Here is a 15,609-nt window from a genome sequence, read left to right as displayed (position 1 = left end):
AGGGTCTGAATACTTATGTAAATTTGATATTTCCGTTTTTTATTTGTGATAGATTTGCAAACATTTCTAAAAACCTGTTTTTGCTTTGTCATTATGAGGTATTGTGTGTTGATTGATGAGGGGGGAAAAAAACAATTTAATCAATTTTCGAATAAGGCTGTAATTTAACAAAATGTGGAAAAAGTCAAGGGGTCTGAATACTTTCCGAAGGCACTGTAAATGGTCCATTTGTGAGATTGACTTGTCATTTCAGTAGGCATAGGCTACAAACAAAAATCTGGGTTTATGAATGTAGTCCCCTGTAGCTCAGTTGGTAGAACATGGTGCTTGCAATGCCAGGGTTGTGGGTTCGTTTCCTATGGGGGGCCAGTATGAAAATGAAAATATATGCACTCATTAACTGTAAGTCGCTCTGGATAAAAGCATCTGCTAAATGACTAAAAATGTAAAAATGTAAATGTAATTCAACTTTGCCATGGTTTGCTTAGATAGATGAAGGTACCCTATGGCCTACATCTTATTTCAGATAGTCTACAGTAGCCTACGCAAGAGGTAGGCAAGATGTAAACTGAACGATTTAGCAGTTTGCTTAGTTCAAATTAACAGGCTCATTTATTCAATATGAATAGCTTGGCGATTTCAAGGTAAGAAGTGTTTCCCAATAGCCTTCTGGAATATGCTACTGAGGATGGGGTCATAATTTCAATCACAGAATTAAATATGAATAAGTATATGAACTCTATGCTTGTCAACAACAACCAGTTTTATTTTTTATTTATTTTTACCTGTAGTCTAATTTGACTGACTGTTGCCATCAATCTAATGCGTTCTAACAACTGATCGGCAATTGAGATAGAGCTTTGATAACTTCCAATTTATTTAACTAAACATGGCCATTAATAATTGCATAATAACACAAGGCTACAACAACAATACACTGAAGTTATAGGCTATCTATTCAATCCGTTTGCCAGCTCCAGCTAGGCTACAGGAGTGACACAAATTGATTTCCAATGACTCCAGTTATATAGTCATTTCAACAGATTTATTGTATCAAATGGTAGCCTACAGTAGCCTACAATTGCATATAAATTAATAGGCTACTTGACACCGTTTTCGATAAGCAAAATCGACATTAGAATGGAGTTTAAACCACCTCCGAGCAAATTATCTAATGCGCTCTAGTAGTTTCCCAGTGTTTTGTTGTCGTTATTTCTTGATGCGCACATCAGTTATAGCACGATGGGAAAATACAGATGTCTCCATAATGACAAGTTAAATAGCCTGCCTACAACTGGTAAAAAGTTCTCACGATTTGCGCGTGCTGCTCTTGCGCCTTTCACTCACTTGACTTGCCAATAGTGGACTAAAGTGCCTGCTGTAGTAATCTCTGAACACACACACCCTTGTGCTAGCTAAGAAACTACTGTTAGCCACATTGTAGCCATTTGTATGTCGTTTTTGAGTCACTGTATTGTTATAGCAAATTATAAATGTTTTTTCTTGTTTGTTATTGCTAAATATATGTGCCTTTATTATAAGTAAATCAACCCTGTTTTCATGATTTCTGGTAGATCCCCAGAAAAATCCTATGAGATTATGGAAGCAGTCCTATTCACTTCATTTTCAACTGAAATATGGGCGGGGTCTGTTGATTTTGTTTTGTGGGGGACTTCCGGTGAAGCACTTCTGGCCAGTAGTTCGCAGCTAGCTAGCTAACTAACTCGCTATCGCTTCTCACAACTTACCAAACATGGATTCACGCAAAACGGACATTTTATGTTCGGTAAGGGGATTTTGGTATTTGGTATTTTATTAGGATCCCCATTAGCTGTTGCAAAAGCAGCAGGTACTCTTCCTGTGGTCCACACAAAACATGAAACATGACATAATAAAGAACATTAATAGACAAGAACAACTCAAGGGCAGAACTACGTAACTGGCAGAAACAGAGCTGTTCATGGAGCAGGATGGTTTTGACCACCACATTTTTTTGAGATAGGAGTGCAGTTGTGAGGCGCCTTTTGATTTGCACCCACCTCCTAAGGATGAGGTGTCTCTTTGGCTCAAAGCATTGAACTTGAAGAAACCACCAAACCAACCCTTTGTTTGTTCCTATCACTTCGTGGACATAAGGCTGACTGAAGAGCATCCTTTACCTGAGAAGTGGCTGGGCTATGATGCTCCAGTACAGACCAGAGGCGACGTGTCATCACGACATCAACAAATACAGGTACTGTAGCTATTATCTAGCTGCTACTCGCTAGCTATCGTCACAGATGGGGTGTCCTGAATCAGGCAGAAGTTAGCTAGCTTAGCTAACTATGTTAGTAGTAGGTAGCCACTCCTAAGTCCTAACATACTGTAACTAGCTAACTGTTGCCTAGCTTACTCACTTAGCTTGCTAGCTTGGGGGCAGCCCATCTGATACAGGGTTGCTAGCTAACTGTCTAGCTAGTTAGTCCCTACATTGTTAGCTATCCAACAACTTCTGTCTGACAATGTCTCCCCAATGCCATGATTATCCCCATCAATGCTGGCATGCCACTGGTGATGCTCATGAAATGTCTAACTAGCTAAATTGTTAAACGTTCAAGTGTTTTCATTTTTTTTAACCTAACCATGACCAGTAGGCTGTCTGTGTATTTTATTTTGTTAAACTTGTGGTCTCTCTTATGTTTGTTTGACAGATGAAGACAACTGGTGATGCAGAGTCTGATCTGAGTGTGCCAATGCCACCGCAGCATAAAGATGCTGATACTCAATGGGAGGTTCCAGCACTGACTGATCACAGCTACGTGTCAAGAGAACCAGTCAACAAGCCCACCTGCCACAAACAAACCCAATGTGGTGGTGCAGAGTCATTGACCCACACCATCCTGAAGAATGACACTAGCTCAGTGTTGTATACTGGCATTCCTCTTAGTGTTTTCTTTGCCCATGTAGCATTTCTGCAGAAATTCTACACGGCTAACTTCAAAATGCATATCACTGATCAAATACTGATAACCTTGATGAAGCTGAAGCTGAATCTACTCCAGGGTGAACTTGCTGAACTCTTTGCTGTGTCCCAGGGAGTAGTGAGCAGAATCCTTTCCTACTGGACTGACACAATGGAGGAGCACATGAGGATCTACATTCCATGACTGCCGAGGGAGACAATCCAGAACACAATGCCTCAGTGCTTCAAAGAGAGGTTCCCCAACATCACTTGCTTCATCGACTGCTCTGAAACCACTCTTCAGAAAGCACACAATATTGATTCCAGAGGTCATACAGCCACTATTATTGCAGCAATACTCTCAAGTATTTGGTTGCCATTGCTAGGCTGGACAATAGAACGAGTTAAATTCACCCAAGGCTGAAGAACGGCAATAGAACGTTGGCAAGGCTGGAACACTAGCGCGAGCCCATAGCAAATTAATTGAATCGAATGTTCGCAGAGCCTATTTTGACTGGGATTATGCTTAGAATTCCATTTCGCCTAAATGGCACCAAAAAATTTATACCTTTTCATTTAACCACTACAATCTGTTCTTAGGACGAAACTGAAAAATAACAACTTGTGTAGAAAGTAAACATCCACACCTGGTGTCAACTGTGCTTATGTCTGCATAATGAGAAAAATGGCAACTTCTATTTCTTGTCTAGCGATCGATGACAATGGAGTACGCTGCCCAGCCTTACATAATTAGAAAGAGAAGTTTGTTGTGATTAAAATGGTGTCCTACTTGACAAAATCAAAATATACACATTGCGAGATATTAGGCAAAATATTCCAGCATGCCTCTCCATAGGAAAACAATGGGGGGAGCGCAGCGTTCCAAGGGCAAAAAGTATTTTGCCGCTAGCGTTTGACAACAACTGAGTAAGCTGCCCAGCTTTACATAATTAGAAAGAGGAGATTCTCATGATTAAAATGGTGCCTGACTTGAAAAAATTCCCTAAAACAAGGCCTGTTTTTTCGTGATTACTTCAAAACTACGTCAAGCAGCTGGGACATATGGTAATGATGAAACTGGGCTCCACGGCGGATGCAATGAACTAGTTATCAGAAAAAGTGTTGTTAAAAATTGAATGTGTCCAGCCTACCATTGTTCCATGTGGACTCATTATGTTCATTTCTCCTGCATATGGAGGCAGATGCAGTGACAAGTTCATCACCCAAAACTCTGGCTTCAGGGAATACCTTAGGCCTGGCAATTAAGTTATGGCAGACAGGGGCTTCACCATCCGAGATCTGCTGAATGAGAGGAAGGTAAACCTTGCCATACCAGCCTTCACTCAGCTGTCTGACGAGGATGTCACAAGCACGAGAAGGATAGCTAATGTGTGGTCCTCTGTAGCTCAGCTGGTAGAGCACGGCGCTTGTAACGCCAAGGTAGTGGGTTCGATCCCCGGGACCACCCATACACAAAAAAAAAAAAAATGTATGCACGCATGACTGTAAGTTGCTTTGGATAAAAGCGTCTGCTAAATGGCATATTATATTATATTATATAAATGTGCGCATACATGTTGAGAGTTATCAGACGACACAAGGTGTTCAAAATCCTCTCCCAGACTGTTCCCATCAATCTGACACACAAAATGGACAAAGTCCTTAGAATCTGTGCAGCACTTGTTAACATGCAGGGTGAGATCATCCACGAGGATGCCGAGTGAGCAGTGAGAATGTTCATACATCTGAAATGTTACTTTATACACTATAATTTCATCCACATGATACTGTGTGTATGTATATATATGAATATAGTTTCCTGTTTAATCTGAATCATTTTAATGTTCCTACATTTAAAATGTACTGTAACTTTGCCTGTTCCTGATTACAGGCATCCACTAGGTGCTGCTATCATGCCTTCTAAAATCTATTTAAAATACATTTTCTTCAACACCAAAATGTCTCTAACAGACCAAGAGGGAAGACAACTGTTTATCAAGTGCCACACTGTTTTGTTCATTTGTGCCCTTAAAAACCAAACACAGAATCAAACTGAAAACACATTTGAAACCCTTAGACATGCCTTCTCGTCCTTCATTTTAAAATGTTAAGTATCAAAGAAAATGTCAACATAGTGGAATTTCATAGTGTTTTTATTAACACCATAATTTGCCAAGAGCAAGATGAGTTACGGTATGCTTAGATAAGTTCATGAAGTGCCAAATGAGAAGAAATAGCTATACAAGGTACAATAAAAAAAATATTCATAAATCATAAGGAGTTATCCTTAGGCATTAGATAAACATGTATGAAGAGAGCTGTACAAGGCAAGACATTAAAAAAACACCAAGAAGAATTATGCAAATATAATCAGGTAAATGTGCATATGAAGAGAACTGTACAAGACAAAAAAAAACACAGATCAAGAGTTATGCTTAGATAATAAGGTAGAGCTGACAGCGAGCTTTACAAGGCACAAAATAATAACTATTTAAAAACACAAAGTATTAGGCCCCGAGCCTAGATACCACATAAATGAACATATTTGGAGCACAGAGTTAGTCTGCCTGACTGGAACTCATATACTATCCTTGGCAGAATATCTGTGAAATAGAATGCCTTCAGTTTAGGGATAACATCAGCACAGAACTTCACATCAAAAGGCACATCAATAACAATATGCTCGGATGGAGCGCAGACAGCAGTTTGCATCTCTCCAGTCCTGTGCAGAACATGCCCATTTGCACCTGCATGTAGTACCCACGGGCTCCATTAGGTGGCAGCTGAGGAACCCCATCCACCAGCTTCACATCGGTGAGTTTGCCAGAGAACAGTTCAGTCAGAGACTCACACTTCTTACTCAGAACAGGACATTTGATTTCTAGAATTTCTTGATAGTTTAACACTCGATCTGGGCTTGCAGAAAGCCATGGCTTCTTGACACTCACTACTGTGCCTCTACTCTCCAGACTAAACCTACAGCTCTCCATCCATGTGTAGGCCACCTGCTTGTTCTCCTTGCCATGTGGTTGCTGAGTTCCCATGGAACCTGGGGAAGAGATGCTCCCTCACAAAGTTGTGAGGATTTTTTGAGGTGCGCACCGGAACCTTCTTTGCTGAGCTAGCAGTGATCCGAAGTTTACGTGCGTCATACGACACATAGAAGGCACTCTGCTTTAGTGACCTTCTCCAAGCTGGCACATTTACACTCCTCCTGCTTAACATAAACGTCATAAAATGACAAGCATTTCTGACACTGCATGTTGATGATTGCTCATCTGTACAGGACACCCCTGTCAATCCTCCATACACAGCATTCTGCACCTTCAACAAAAAACTACAGTTACAATAGTCAATTACAGTACAGAACAAATCAAATCAAATCACATGAAAAGATATACTCAAATATTTACAAAGATGTGAGGGGTGTACTCACTTTTGTGAGATACTGTATACTGAGATCATGTGACAGATCATGTGACACTTAGATTGCACACAGGTGGACTTTATTTAACTAATTATGTGACTTCTGAAGGTAATTGGTTGCACCAGATCTTATTTAGGGGCGTCATAGCAAAGGGGGTGAATACATATGCACGCACCACTTTTCCGTTATTTATTTTTTTGACGTTTTTGAAACAAGTTTTTTTTTTTTTTTCACTTCACCAATTTGGACTATTTTGTGTATGTCCATTACATGAAATCCAAATAAAAATCAATTTAAATTACAGGTAGTAATGCAACAAAATAGGAAAAACGCCAAGGGGGTTTAATACTTTTGCAAGGCATTGTAGTCAGGAAGGTACAGGAAGCAATTGATGAGGTAGAGTGGTGGGCATTAATGTGGGGATTCAGGTTCTTTGTAGAGAACTCAAACAGTGTTCTTTACCAGGAGGCAGGTGGGAGATGAGGTATACTTGAGGTTATATGGGAGTAACTTGGAGAGGGTGGGGGCCTTCAGGTTCCTTGGGGTATACTTTGATACTAGACTGACCTGGGCAGAACACATTGAGAGAGTGGTGGGAAAGTGTAAGAAGGTGCTACATGTGATGCGGTGTCTGACGGGGAAGGAGTGGGGGGCTGGGCGTTCTTCATTGAGGACCATGTATGTTGCATTGATCCAATCTGTAATAGACTATGGCAGTATAGCGTATGGTTCGGAAGCCCGGACCTCATTGGAAAGGCTAGATGTCATACAGGGGCAAGGACTCAGAATATGTAGTGGAGCGTTCCGGACGTCCCCAGTGGCTGCATTACAGGTGGAGATGGGGGATACGCAATTGCATATTAGGAGACAGCAGCTGGCAATGCATTATTGGGTCAACCTACAAGGACATGGGCTGTCTCATCCTGCGAAAGGGATTTTACAGGCATGCTGAGCGAAGACAGAACACAAGCTTTGGTTGGGTAATACCCAGGCGAAGGAGATGGGACTGTATGGAAGGGAGTTTAGTCCAACGGTAGCTATTCCTGTAAATCCACCATGGCTACTCCCGCCTCCAGTAGTTGATCTAGAAGTGTTGGAGAGACTACAGAAAGATAGGGAGAGTGTTGATCCATCTGATTTGTTTAAGAGACGTCTGGATACTGTGTATTAGGATGTTGTGGCCATTTACACAGATGGTTCAAAAGATCCAAGGACAGGATGTACTGGGTCAGCATTTGTAGTGCAGGAATGTGGGGTGGAAGTCAGGAAACGTATTACAGATCATCTGGCTGTATATACGGCAGAGCTGATGGCCATACTGTTGGCCTTGCAGTGGGTGGAGGAAGTCAAACCAGACAGAGTAGTTATTTGCTCTGATTCATGTGCAGTGTTAATGAGTCTCCAGTCCTTTAGCTCACATAGCAGACAATACCTGCTTTATGAGGTGCTACAAACCCATGGCAGGATTAGACAGATGGGTATACAGATCAGATTTACTTCGGTCCTAGCCCATGTGGGGGTGGAGGAGAACGAGGCAGTTGATGTACTGGCTAAACAAGCACTTAGTAGTGGGGATGTTGATGTTGTAGTTTCAATGAGCAAGGCAGAGGCAAAAAGCCTGAAGTAGTCTATAGCTTTTCTGGTGAGACAGGGCCATCTAGTGTTGTAGCCTAGAAATGACGCTATGACTCACAATGAAGAAATGAAAGTGGAAACAACCACCGTAAGATTCGATTCCCAGGGATGACACTGAACACACTGAACCGGTTGTTTCACCCATTATAAAACGTGTCGAGACGTACAATCTCCTGTATCGGAGAAAAGGGACATCCGCAGTGGGTATCATAGAGCAGAACATCTTGCTGTTTATTTCAGTTTCATCACTAAATAATAATACACCATGAATAACACGCTGAACCAACATTATGAGGAGAAGGTGCGTCCCTGTATAGACCTTATCGACTCCCTGCGCTCGCTTGGTGTGGAGAAGGACCTTGCGCTGCCTGCCATCGCCGTGATAGGGGACCAGAGTTCTGGAAAGAGCTCAGTGCTGGAGGCGCTGTCTGGGGTGGCTTTGCCAAGGGGGAGTGGTGAGTGATAATTCATGAAACTGAAATGACAAATATTTATCATCTATCAAAGTCTCAGAGAGGTTGAATAAGTGAGCCTATATTGATTTGATTATCATTTGATCTCTAATTTGTTATGTTAAAGGAAAGTTCACACCGATTCATTCCAGGGTTTTTATTAATTTTTTACTATTTTCTACATTGTAGAATAATAGTGAAGACATCAAAACGATGAAATAACACATATGGAATCATGTAGTAAACAAAAAAGTGTTAAACAAATATATATTTTATAGTTGAGATTCTTCAAAGTAGCCACCCTTTGCCTTGATGACAGCTTTACACAATCTTGGCATTCTCTCAACCAGCTTCATGAGGTAGTCTCCTGGAATACTTTTCAATTAACAGGTGTGCCTTGTTAAAAGTTAATTTGTGGAATTTATTTCCTTAATGCGTTTGAGCCAATCAGTTGTGTTGTGACAAGGTAGGGGTGGTATACAGAAGATAGCCCTATTTGGTAGACGACCAAGTCCATATTATGGCAAGAACAGCTCAAATAAGCAAAGAGAAATGACAGTCCATCATTACTTTAAGACATGAAGGTCAGTCAATCTGTTTTCTAACATGCTTTAGACACATTTTCATAATGCATTGTGGTCAATGATTGATGACTCAGCAAAATGTGTCTACCAATTTTCTCTAAAACAAGATGTCAAATGCGTTGGGGGATCAACTACAAGTACAGAGAGATGGAATATTGCACAATTTCATTTTATCATACTGGACATTTTTGTATATGGGCTGTTTTTCTCTGGGTTTCATTTATTCTCTTTCACTCTAACTCCTCCTCTGTCAACTCTGACAGGTATTGTAACACGATGCCCTCTCGAGCTGAAGATGAAGAGGAAGAGAGAAGGAGAGGAATGGCATGGAAAAATCAGCTACCAAGACCATGAGGAGGACATTGAGGACCCCTCTGATGTGGAGAAGAAAATTCGAAAAGGTGGGTGCGGTCACTCTCATTGACCCACTCTCATTACCTCAAGTGTCTAAACTGAGTCACTATTCTTCACTAACATACTATTTTTATCTATACCTAAAATCATTCAAAATATATCATTAACTGTTGGTACAGTTAACTATTTCTAAGGCACCTGTATTCTTGTTCCCCCCTCCAGCCCAGGATGAAATGGCAGGCGTGGGGGTGGGTATCAGTGATGACCTCATCAGCCTGGAGATTGGCTCCCCTGACGTCCCAGACCTCACACTCATCGACCTGCCAGGCATCGCCCGGGTAGCTGTCAAGGGTCAACCTGAGAACATTGGTGAACAGGTACACCACTCCACCCCACCCTCAATGTTAGTGGGAAAACACTGTGCATTTTTAACCCCAGTCTTAGAACAGAAACCAAGTCCCCCCACGACATGTTATGTATAATAATATTTGACATTTTCAGATTAAGAGACTGATACGGAAGTTCATCACAAAGCAAGAAACAATTAGCTTGGTGGTTGTGCCATGCAACGTTGACATAGCAACCACAGAGGCTTTGAAGATGGCACAAGAGGTGGACCCTGAAGGAGAAAGGACATTAGGTAATCCACCCTTTAATATTTACTCAACTATTATGAAGCAAGCTCTTGTGTAATGGTGGTTATAAACCATGTTGACTTGTGTTGACTTTAATGAGTTAGACTTGATGTGTGTTTCCCATTGGATAGGCATCCTGACCAAGCCTGACCTGGTAGACAAAGGCACAGAGGAGACGGTGGTGGACATAGTTCATAATGAGGTTATCCACCTGACTAAGGGCTACATGATAGTCAAGTGCAGAGGCCAGAAGGAGATCATGGAGCGAGTCTCACTGACCGAGGCCACAGAGAGGGAGAAGGCTTTCTTCACAGAGCACGCTAATCTCAGGTCGGTCCTCTGGGTTGAAGTCTGCCTTAGATTTTAAAAGCTGTCTTGGAAAGCATGAAGCAAATTTGATCAAATGCCTATTTTTCAACACTCATAAAATGTGTTAGTTTTTAATTGAATTGTGTACCTGTGTGGTAACCAATCTATTTGCCATGTTGTGAAAAAAAAGTGTTTTTCAAACCTTTCTGCAGCACACTTTATGATGAGGGCTATGCCACTATCCCTAAACTGGCTGAAAAATTAACTCTTGAACTGGTGCATCATATCGAGGTAAATTCCTCTTCCATTACATTTCACTGCACAAAATCCTATACATTTGTTACTGAGTGACTGTTGCCATAAGCCATGACTCTGCGTTGTGCCGTTTAGAAATCCCTGCCTCGTCTAGAAGAGCAGATTGAGGCAAAGCTGGCAGAGACGCATGCCGAGCTGGAAAGATATGGTACTGGACCACCTGAGGACTGTGCAGACAGGATGTACTTCCTGATCGACGTGAGTCCCCCAGCCTGCAACCCACAGATGATTCAGTTACCCTCTCCTTCACGCCGCTCTGGCCTTGACCCAAACTCACAACAGCCATGTTAGTCTTTGTTAGCAAAACTTGTCAATTCAGGAAAGCATTTGAAAGTTGATTAAATCTTATCCATACAGTGAGGAAAAAAAGTATTTGATCCCCTGCTGATTTTGTAAGTTTGCCCACTGACAAAGAAATGATCCGTCTATAATTTTAATGGTAGGTTTATTTGAACAGTGAGAGACAGAATAACAACAAAATAATCCAGAAAAACGCATGTAAAAAATGTTATAAATTGATTTGCATTTTATTGAGGGAAATAAGTATTTGACCCCTCTGCAAAACATTAGTACTTGGTGGCAAAACCCTTGTTGGCAATCACAGAGGTCAGACGTTTCTTGTAGTTGGCCACCAGGTTTGCACACATCTCAGGAGGGATTTTGTCCCACTCCTCTTTGCAGATCTTCTCCAAGTCATTAAGGTTTCGAGCCTGACGTTTGGCAACTCGAACCTTCAGCTCCCTCCAAAGATTTTCTATGGGATTAAGGTCTGGAGACTGGCTAGGCCACTCCAGGACCTTAATGTGCTTCTTCTTGAGCCACTCCTTTGTTGCCTTGGCCGTGTGTTTTGGGTCATTGTCATGCTGGAATACCCATCCACTACCCATTTTCAATGCCCTGTCTGAGGGAAGTAGGTTCTCACCCAAGATTTGACGGTACATGGCCCCGTCCATCGTCCCTTTGATGCGGTGAAGTTGTCCTGTCCCCTTAGCAGAAAAAAAACCCCCAAAGCATAATGTTTCCACCTCCATGTTTGACGGTGGGGATGGTGTTCTTGGGGTCATAGGCAGCATTTCTCCTCCTCTAAACACGGCGAGTTGAGTTGATGCCAAAGAGCTCCATTTTGGTCTAATCTGACCACAACACTTTCACCCAGTTCTCCTCTGAATCATTCAGATGGTCATTGGCAAACTTCAGACGGGCATGTACATTTTTTTACATTTTACGTCATTTAGCAGACGCTCTTATCCAGAGCGACTTACAGTGAGTGCATACATCGGGTGTTGAGTGGCGCAGTGGTATATGTGGTTTCTCGAGCAGGGGGACCTTGCGGGCGCTGCAGGATTTCAGTCCTTCACGGCGTAGTGTGTTACCAATTGTTTTCTTGGTGACTATGGTCCCAGCTGCCTTGAGATCATTGACAAGATCCTCCCGTGTAGTTCTGGGCTGATTCCTCACCGTTCTCATGATCATTGCAACTCCACGAGGTGAGATCTTGCATGGAGCCCCAGGCCGAGGGAGATTTACAGTTATTTTGTGTTTCTTCCATTTGCGAATAATCGCACCAACTGTTGTCACCTTCTCACCAAGCTGCTTGGCGATGGTCTTGTAGCCCATTCCAGCCTTGTGTAGGTCTACAATCTTGTCCCTGACATCCCTGGAGAGCCCTTTGGTCTTGGCCATGGTGGAGAGTTTGGAATCTGATTGATTGATTGCTTCTGTGGACAGGAGTCTTTTATACAGGTAACAAGCTGAGATTAGGAGCACTCCCTTTAAGAGTGTGCTCCTAATCTCAGCTCGTTACCTGTATATAAGACACCTGGGAGCCAGAAATCTTTCTGATTGAGAGGGGGTCAAATACTTATTTCCCTCATTAAAATGCAAATCAATTTATAACATTTTTGACATGCGTTTTTCTGGATATCTTTGTTGTTATTCTGTCTCTCACTGTTCAAATAAACCTACCATTAAAATGATAGACTGATCATTTCTTTGTCAGTGGGCAAACGTACAAAATCAGCAGGGGAACAAATACTTTTTTCCCTCACTGTAGCTGTTTCTCTTTACACATCTACCCTCCCATGTATCTAATAACGTATCTTTCTGTGTCTCAGAAAGTGACTGCGTTCACCCATGATGCCATCAACCTGACTGCTGGGGAGGAGCTGAATAGCGTAGTTCGTCTCAACGTCTTCTACACACTCAGAAAAGAGTTTAGGAATTGGAAGTTACACCTGGATCGCTCTGGAGAAAACTGTGAGTTCACCTTTATCATGCACCGATGCACCCTTTAAAAAAAAGGCTAATTTCAGTGAGTTGGATAACAAAGAATTGCTATTTGAATTGAGATTGATTTTAATTTCACATGGAAGGCTCACACACTTGCTTATTTAGTGTAATGTAGTGACATCTTTTTTTATATTGCAGTTAACAAGAAGATTGAGAAAGAAGTGGCTGATTATGAGAAGACGTACCGTGGAAGGGAGCTCCCAGGGTTCATCAACTACAAGACCTTTGAGGTGATGGTGAAGGACCAGATCAAACAACTGGAGGAACCAGCAGTCAAGAAGCTGAAGGAGATATCAGGTACAATCTATATTTGAGAATGTTATTTTTTACCTATACTGAAACCCATTAAGTGATTTTATTTAATATGGTGGCCCTATTTGCCAAACTATGAAGCCAAGATGATTTATGTATATTTTCCATCCAAGAATGTAATCTGTCGTTGAGTCATATGTGTCACAGTGATGCTATGGTATTTCTTCCCTTCTCTAGATGCCGTTAGGAAGGTGTTCTTACTGCTGGCTCAGAGCAGCTTCACTGGATTTCCTAACCTCCTGAAATCAGCTAAGGTATACAGTATATAATTTTTTTAATGCCATTTGGCAGACACTTTTATCAAAAGCGACTTACAGTCATGTGTGCATACATTTTTACGTATGGGTGGTCCCGGGGATCGAACCCACTACCCTAGCGTTACAACCGCCATGCTCTACCAATTGAGCTACAGAGGACCATGCAATATTAATGTCACCATTTATTCCTGATATTCCCACAGTTGGTCATTGACCTGAATGTGAATGAGATGGCTGACATGCACAACTACATTTATCTCCTGTTGAATGATTGTTGTTTGTTTGAACTACAGACAAAGATTGAGGCCATTAAGCAGGAGAAGGAGTCTACAGCTGAGTCCATGTTGAGGACTCAGTTCAAGATGGAGCTGATAGTGTACACACAGGACAGCACCTACAGCCACAGCCTGAGTGAGAGGAAGAGGGAGGAGCCAGAGGACGACCACCTTCCCATACCTGAGATAAGGAGTACTATCTTCAGCACAGACAACCATGCCACCCTACAGGAGATGATGCTGCACCTCAAGTCCTATTACTGGGTAAGTACTGTGTAAATCACCATCTTAGATGCTGGCCTAACACCCTAAACAAGAACCTACCTGTATTTCCACTAGCTCTTCTGACTAGGGATAAGTGGGCACTAACTCAGAGATTGAATAAAACTGCTGACTCTTAAACTTATTTCATCACCAATTCCCTGAAAGCTATATTATATAATTGCATGTAAATGTGCTATAACATTATACAATTCAGTGTGTGTGAACCAACCATTGTTAGGGGACTAAACCTTGAATTGGACAAAAGTGATGGTAGATCACTATATCCATCTATGTCTGTCATTTTAATAATAGGTGTTTTGTCTTGTCTGTCTCTTTTTCTTTGCCAGATTGCCAGTCAGCGTCTGGCTGATCAGATTCCCATGGTGATCCGTTACCTGGTGTTGCAGGAGTCTGCTTTCCAGCTGCAGAGAGAGATGCATCAGATGCTGCAGGAGAAGGACAACATCGAGTACCTGCTGAAGGAGGACTTTGACATCGGCAGCAAGAGGGCTGCACTGCAGAGTAAGCTCAAACGCCTGATGAAGGCACGCAGCTACCTAGTGGAGTTCTAGTATGGACAGCTGCTTGTTAACATTTAGGATGGTCTTGTCTAATGTCAGATAGCTTGGTTAATGGAAGTAGGCCTACGTGTGCATTGCATTGAGGTTTGGGGTAGACTCTGTAATCTAAGTTATAATAAAGTTACTATGCAATCAAGTTCTTTGTTATCGTTTTTTGTTTATAATATTAACCTCAAATGCCTTATGAAGGCAAGCAGCTAGCCTACCTGGTGGAGTGGAAAGCTGCCTTAGAGCATTTGGGAACAGAGATGGAAGTGCAATCTTTTCATTAATAGGCAATGTATAATTTATTTTCTGATATTTTCACTTGTGGTTTATAGTTTATATTTCTGAAAATATACTTTTTATTGTTATTTACGGTGCTTACTCTTTATAATGTTTGGATGGGCCTCTGGGGACAACAGAACATCAACTAACCCACTTGGCAAAAACTGGTTGAATCAACATTGTTTTCACGTAATTTCAGCCCTAGTGAAAGAATCCTATAGGATTAGGGATTTTTCCAATAGAATCGTATAGGATTCACACAATCCTACAGGATTTCATCACCTCTATCAGAATCCTATTGGAATCCTATTGGAATACTTTTCTCATATTGGAAATAAAAAGTAATCATATTGGATTCTATAGGATTCTCGCAGTCCTATAGGATTTAGTGTCACCTGCATTAGAATGCTATTGGGAATAAAAAGTAATCCTATCATACCATATATGATTCTTGCAATCCTATAGGATTTTGTATCACCTCTACCAGAATCATATTGGAATCCTATATTGGACAACTCTTTTTCCTATTGGAAATCAAAAGTAAGGATTGATTGATTTCCAGTTTTTAAGTGTGTTTTTTCAAGATGATTGACGAGATTGTCGAGATGATTTAATGCACTTTTGGCAGCGATTACAGCCTTTAGTCTTCTTGTGTATGATGCTACAAGCTTGGCACACATGTATTTGTGGATTTTCTCCCATTCTTCTCTGC

General features: G+C 41.5%; 1 protein-coding gene across 1 annotated transcript; it reads left to right on the top strand.

Moving 5' to 3' along the window:
• The first annotated feature begins 8,166 nt into the window (after positions 1-8,166).
• On the top strand, positions 8,167-14,766 carry LOC311138041 (interferon-induced GTP-binding protein Mx3-like). The gene is made up of 12 exons (XM_084172689.1): positions 8,167-8,458; positions 9,303-9,440; positions 9,616-9,770; positions 9,895-10,033; positions 10,160-10,358; positions 10,550-10,628; positions 10,728-10,850; positions 12,767-12,908; positions 13,080-13,238; positions 13,431-13,507; positions 13,804-14,049; positions 14,397-14,766. The coding sequence occupies exons 1-12, from the start codon at positions 8,269-8,271 to the stop codon at positions 14,619-14,621; spliced, it is 1,872 nt and encodes a 623-aa protein (XP_084028815.1). The 5' UTR covers positions 8,167-8,268; the 3' UTR covers positions 14,622-14,766.
• The last annotated feature ends 843 nt before the right edge of the window (positions 14,767-15,609 follow it).

This window comes from Coregonus lavaretus (genome assembly GCF_964263955.1).
Source record: "Coregonus lavaretus genome assembly, chromosome: 12".
In the NCBI taxonomy this organism is placed as follows: domain Eukaryota; kingdom Metazoa; phylum Chordata; class Actinopteri; order Salmoniformes; family Salmonidae; genus Coregonus; species Coregonus lavaretus.
Note: the sequence above shows the minus strand (reverse complement) of the source record. Positions and strands in the feature narration are given on the sequence as shown.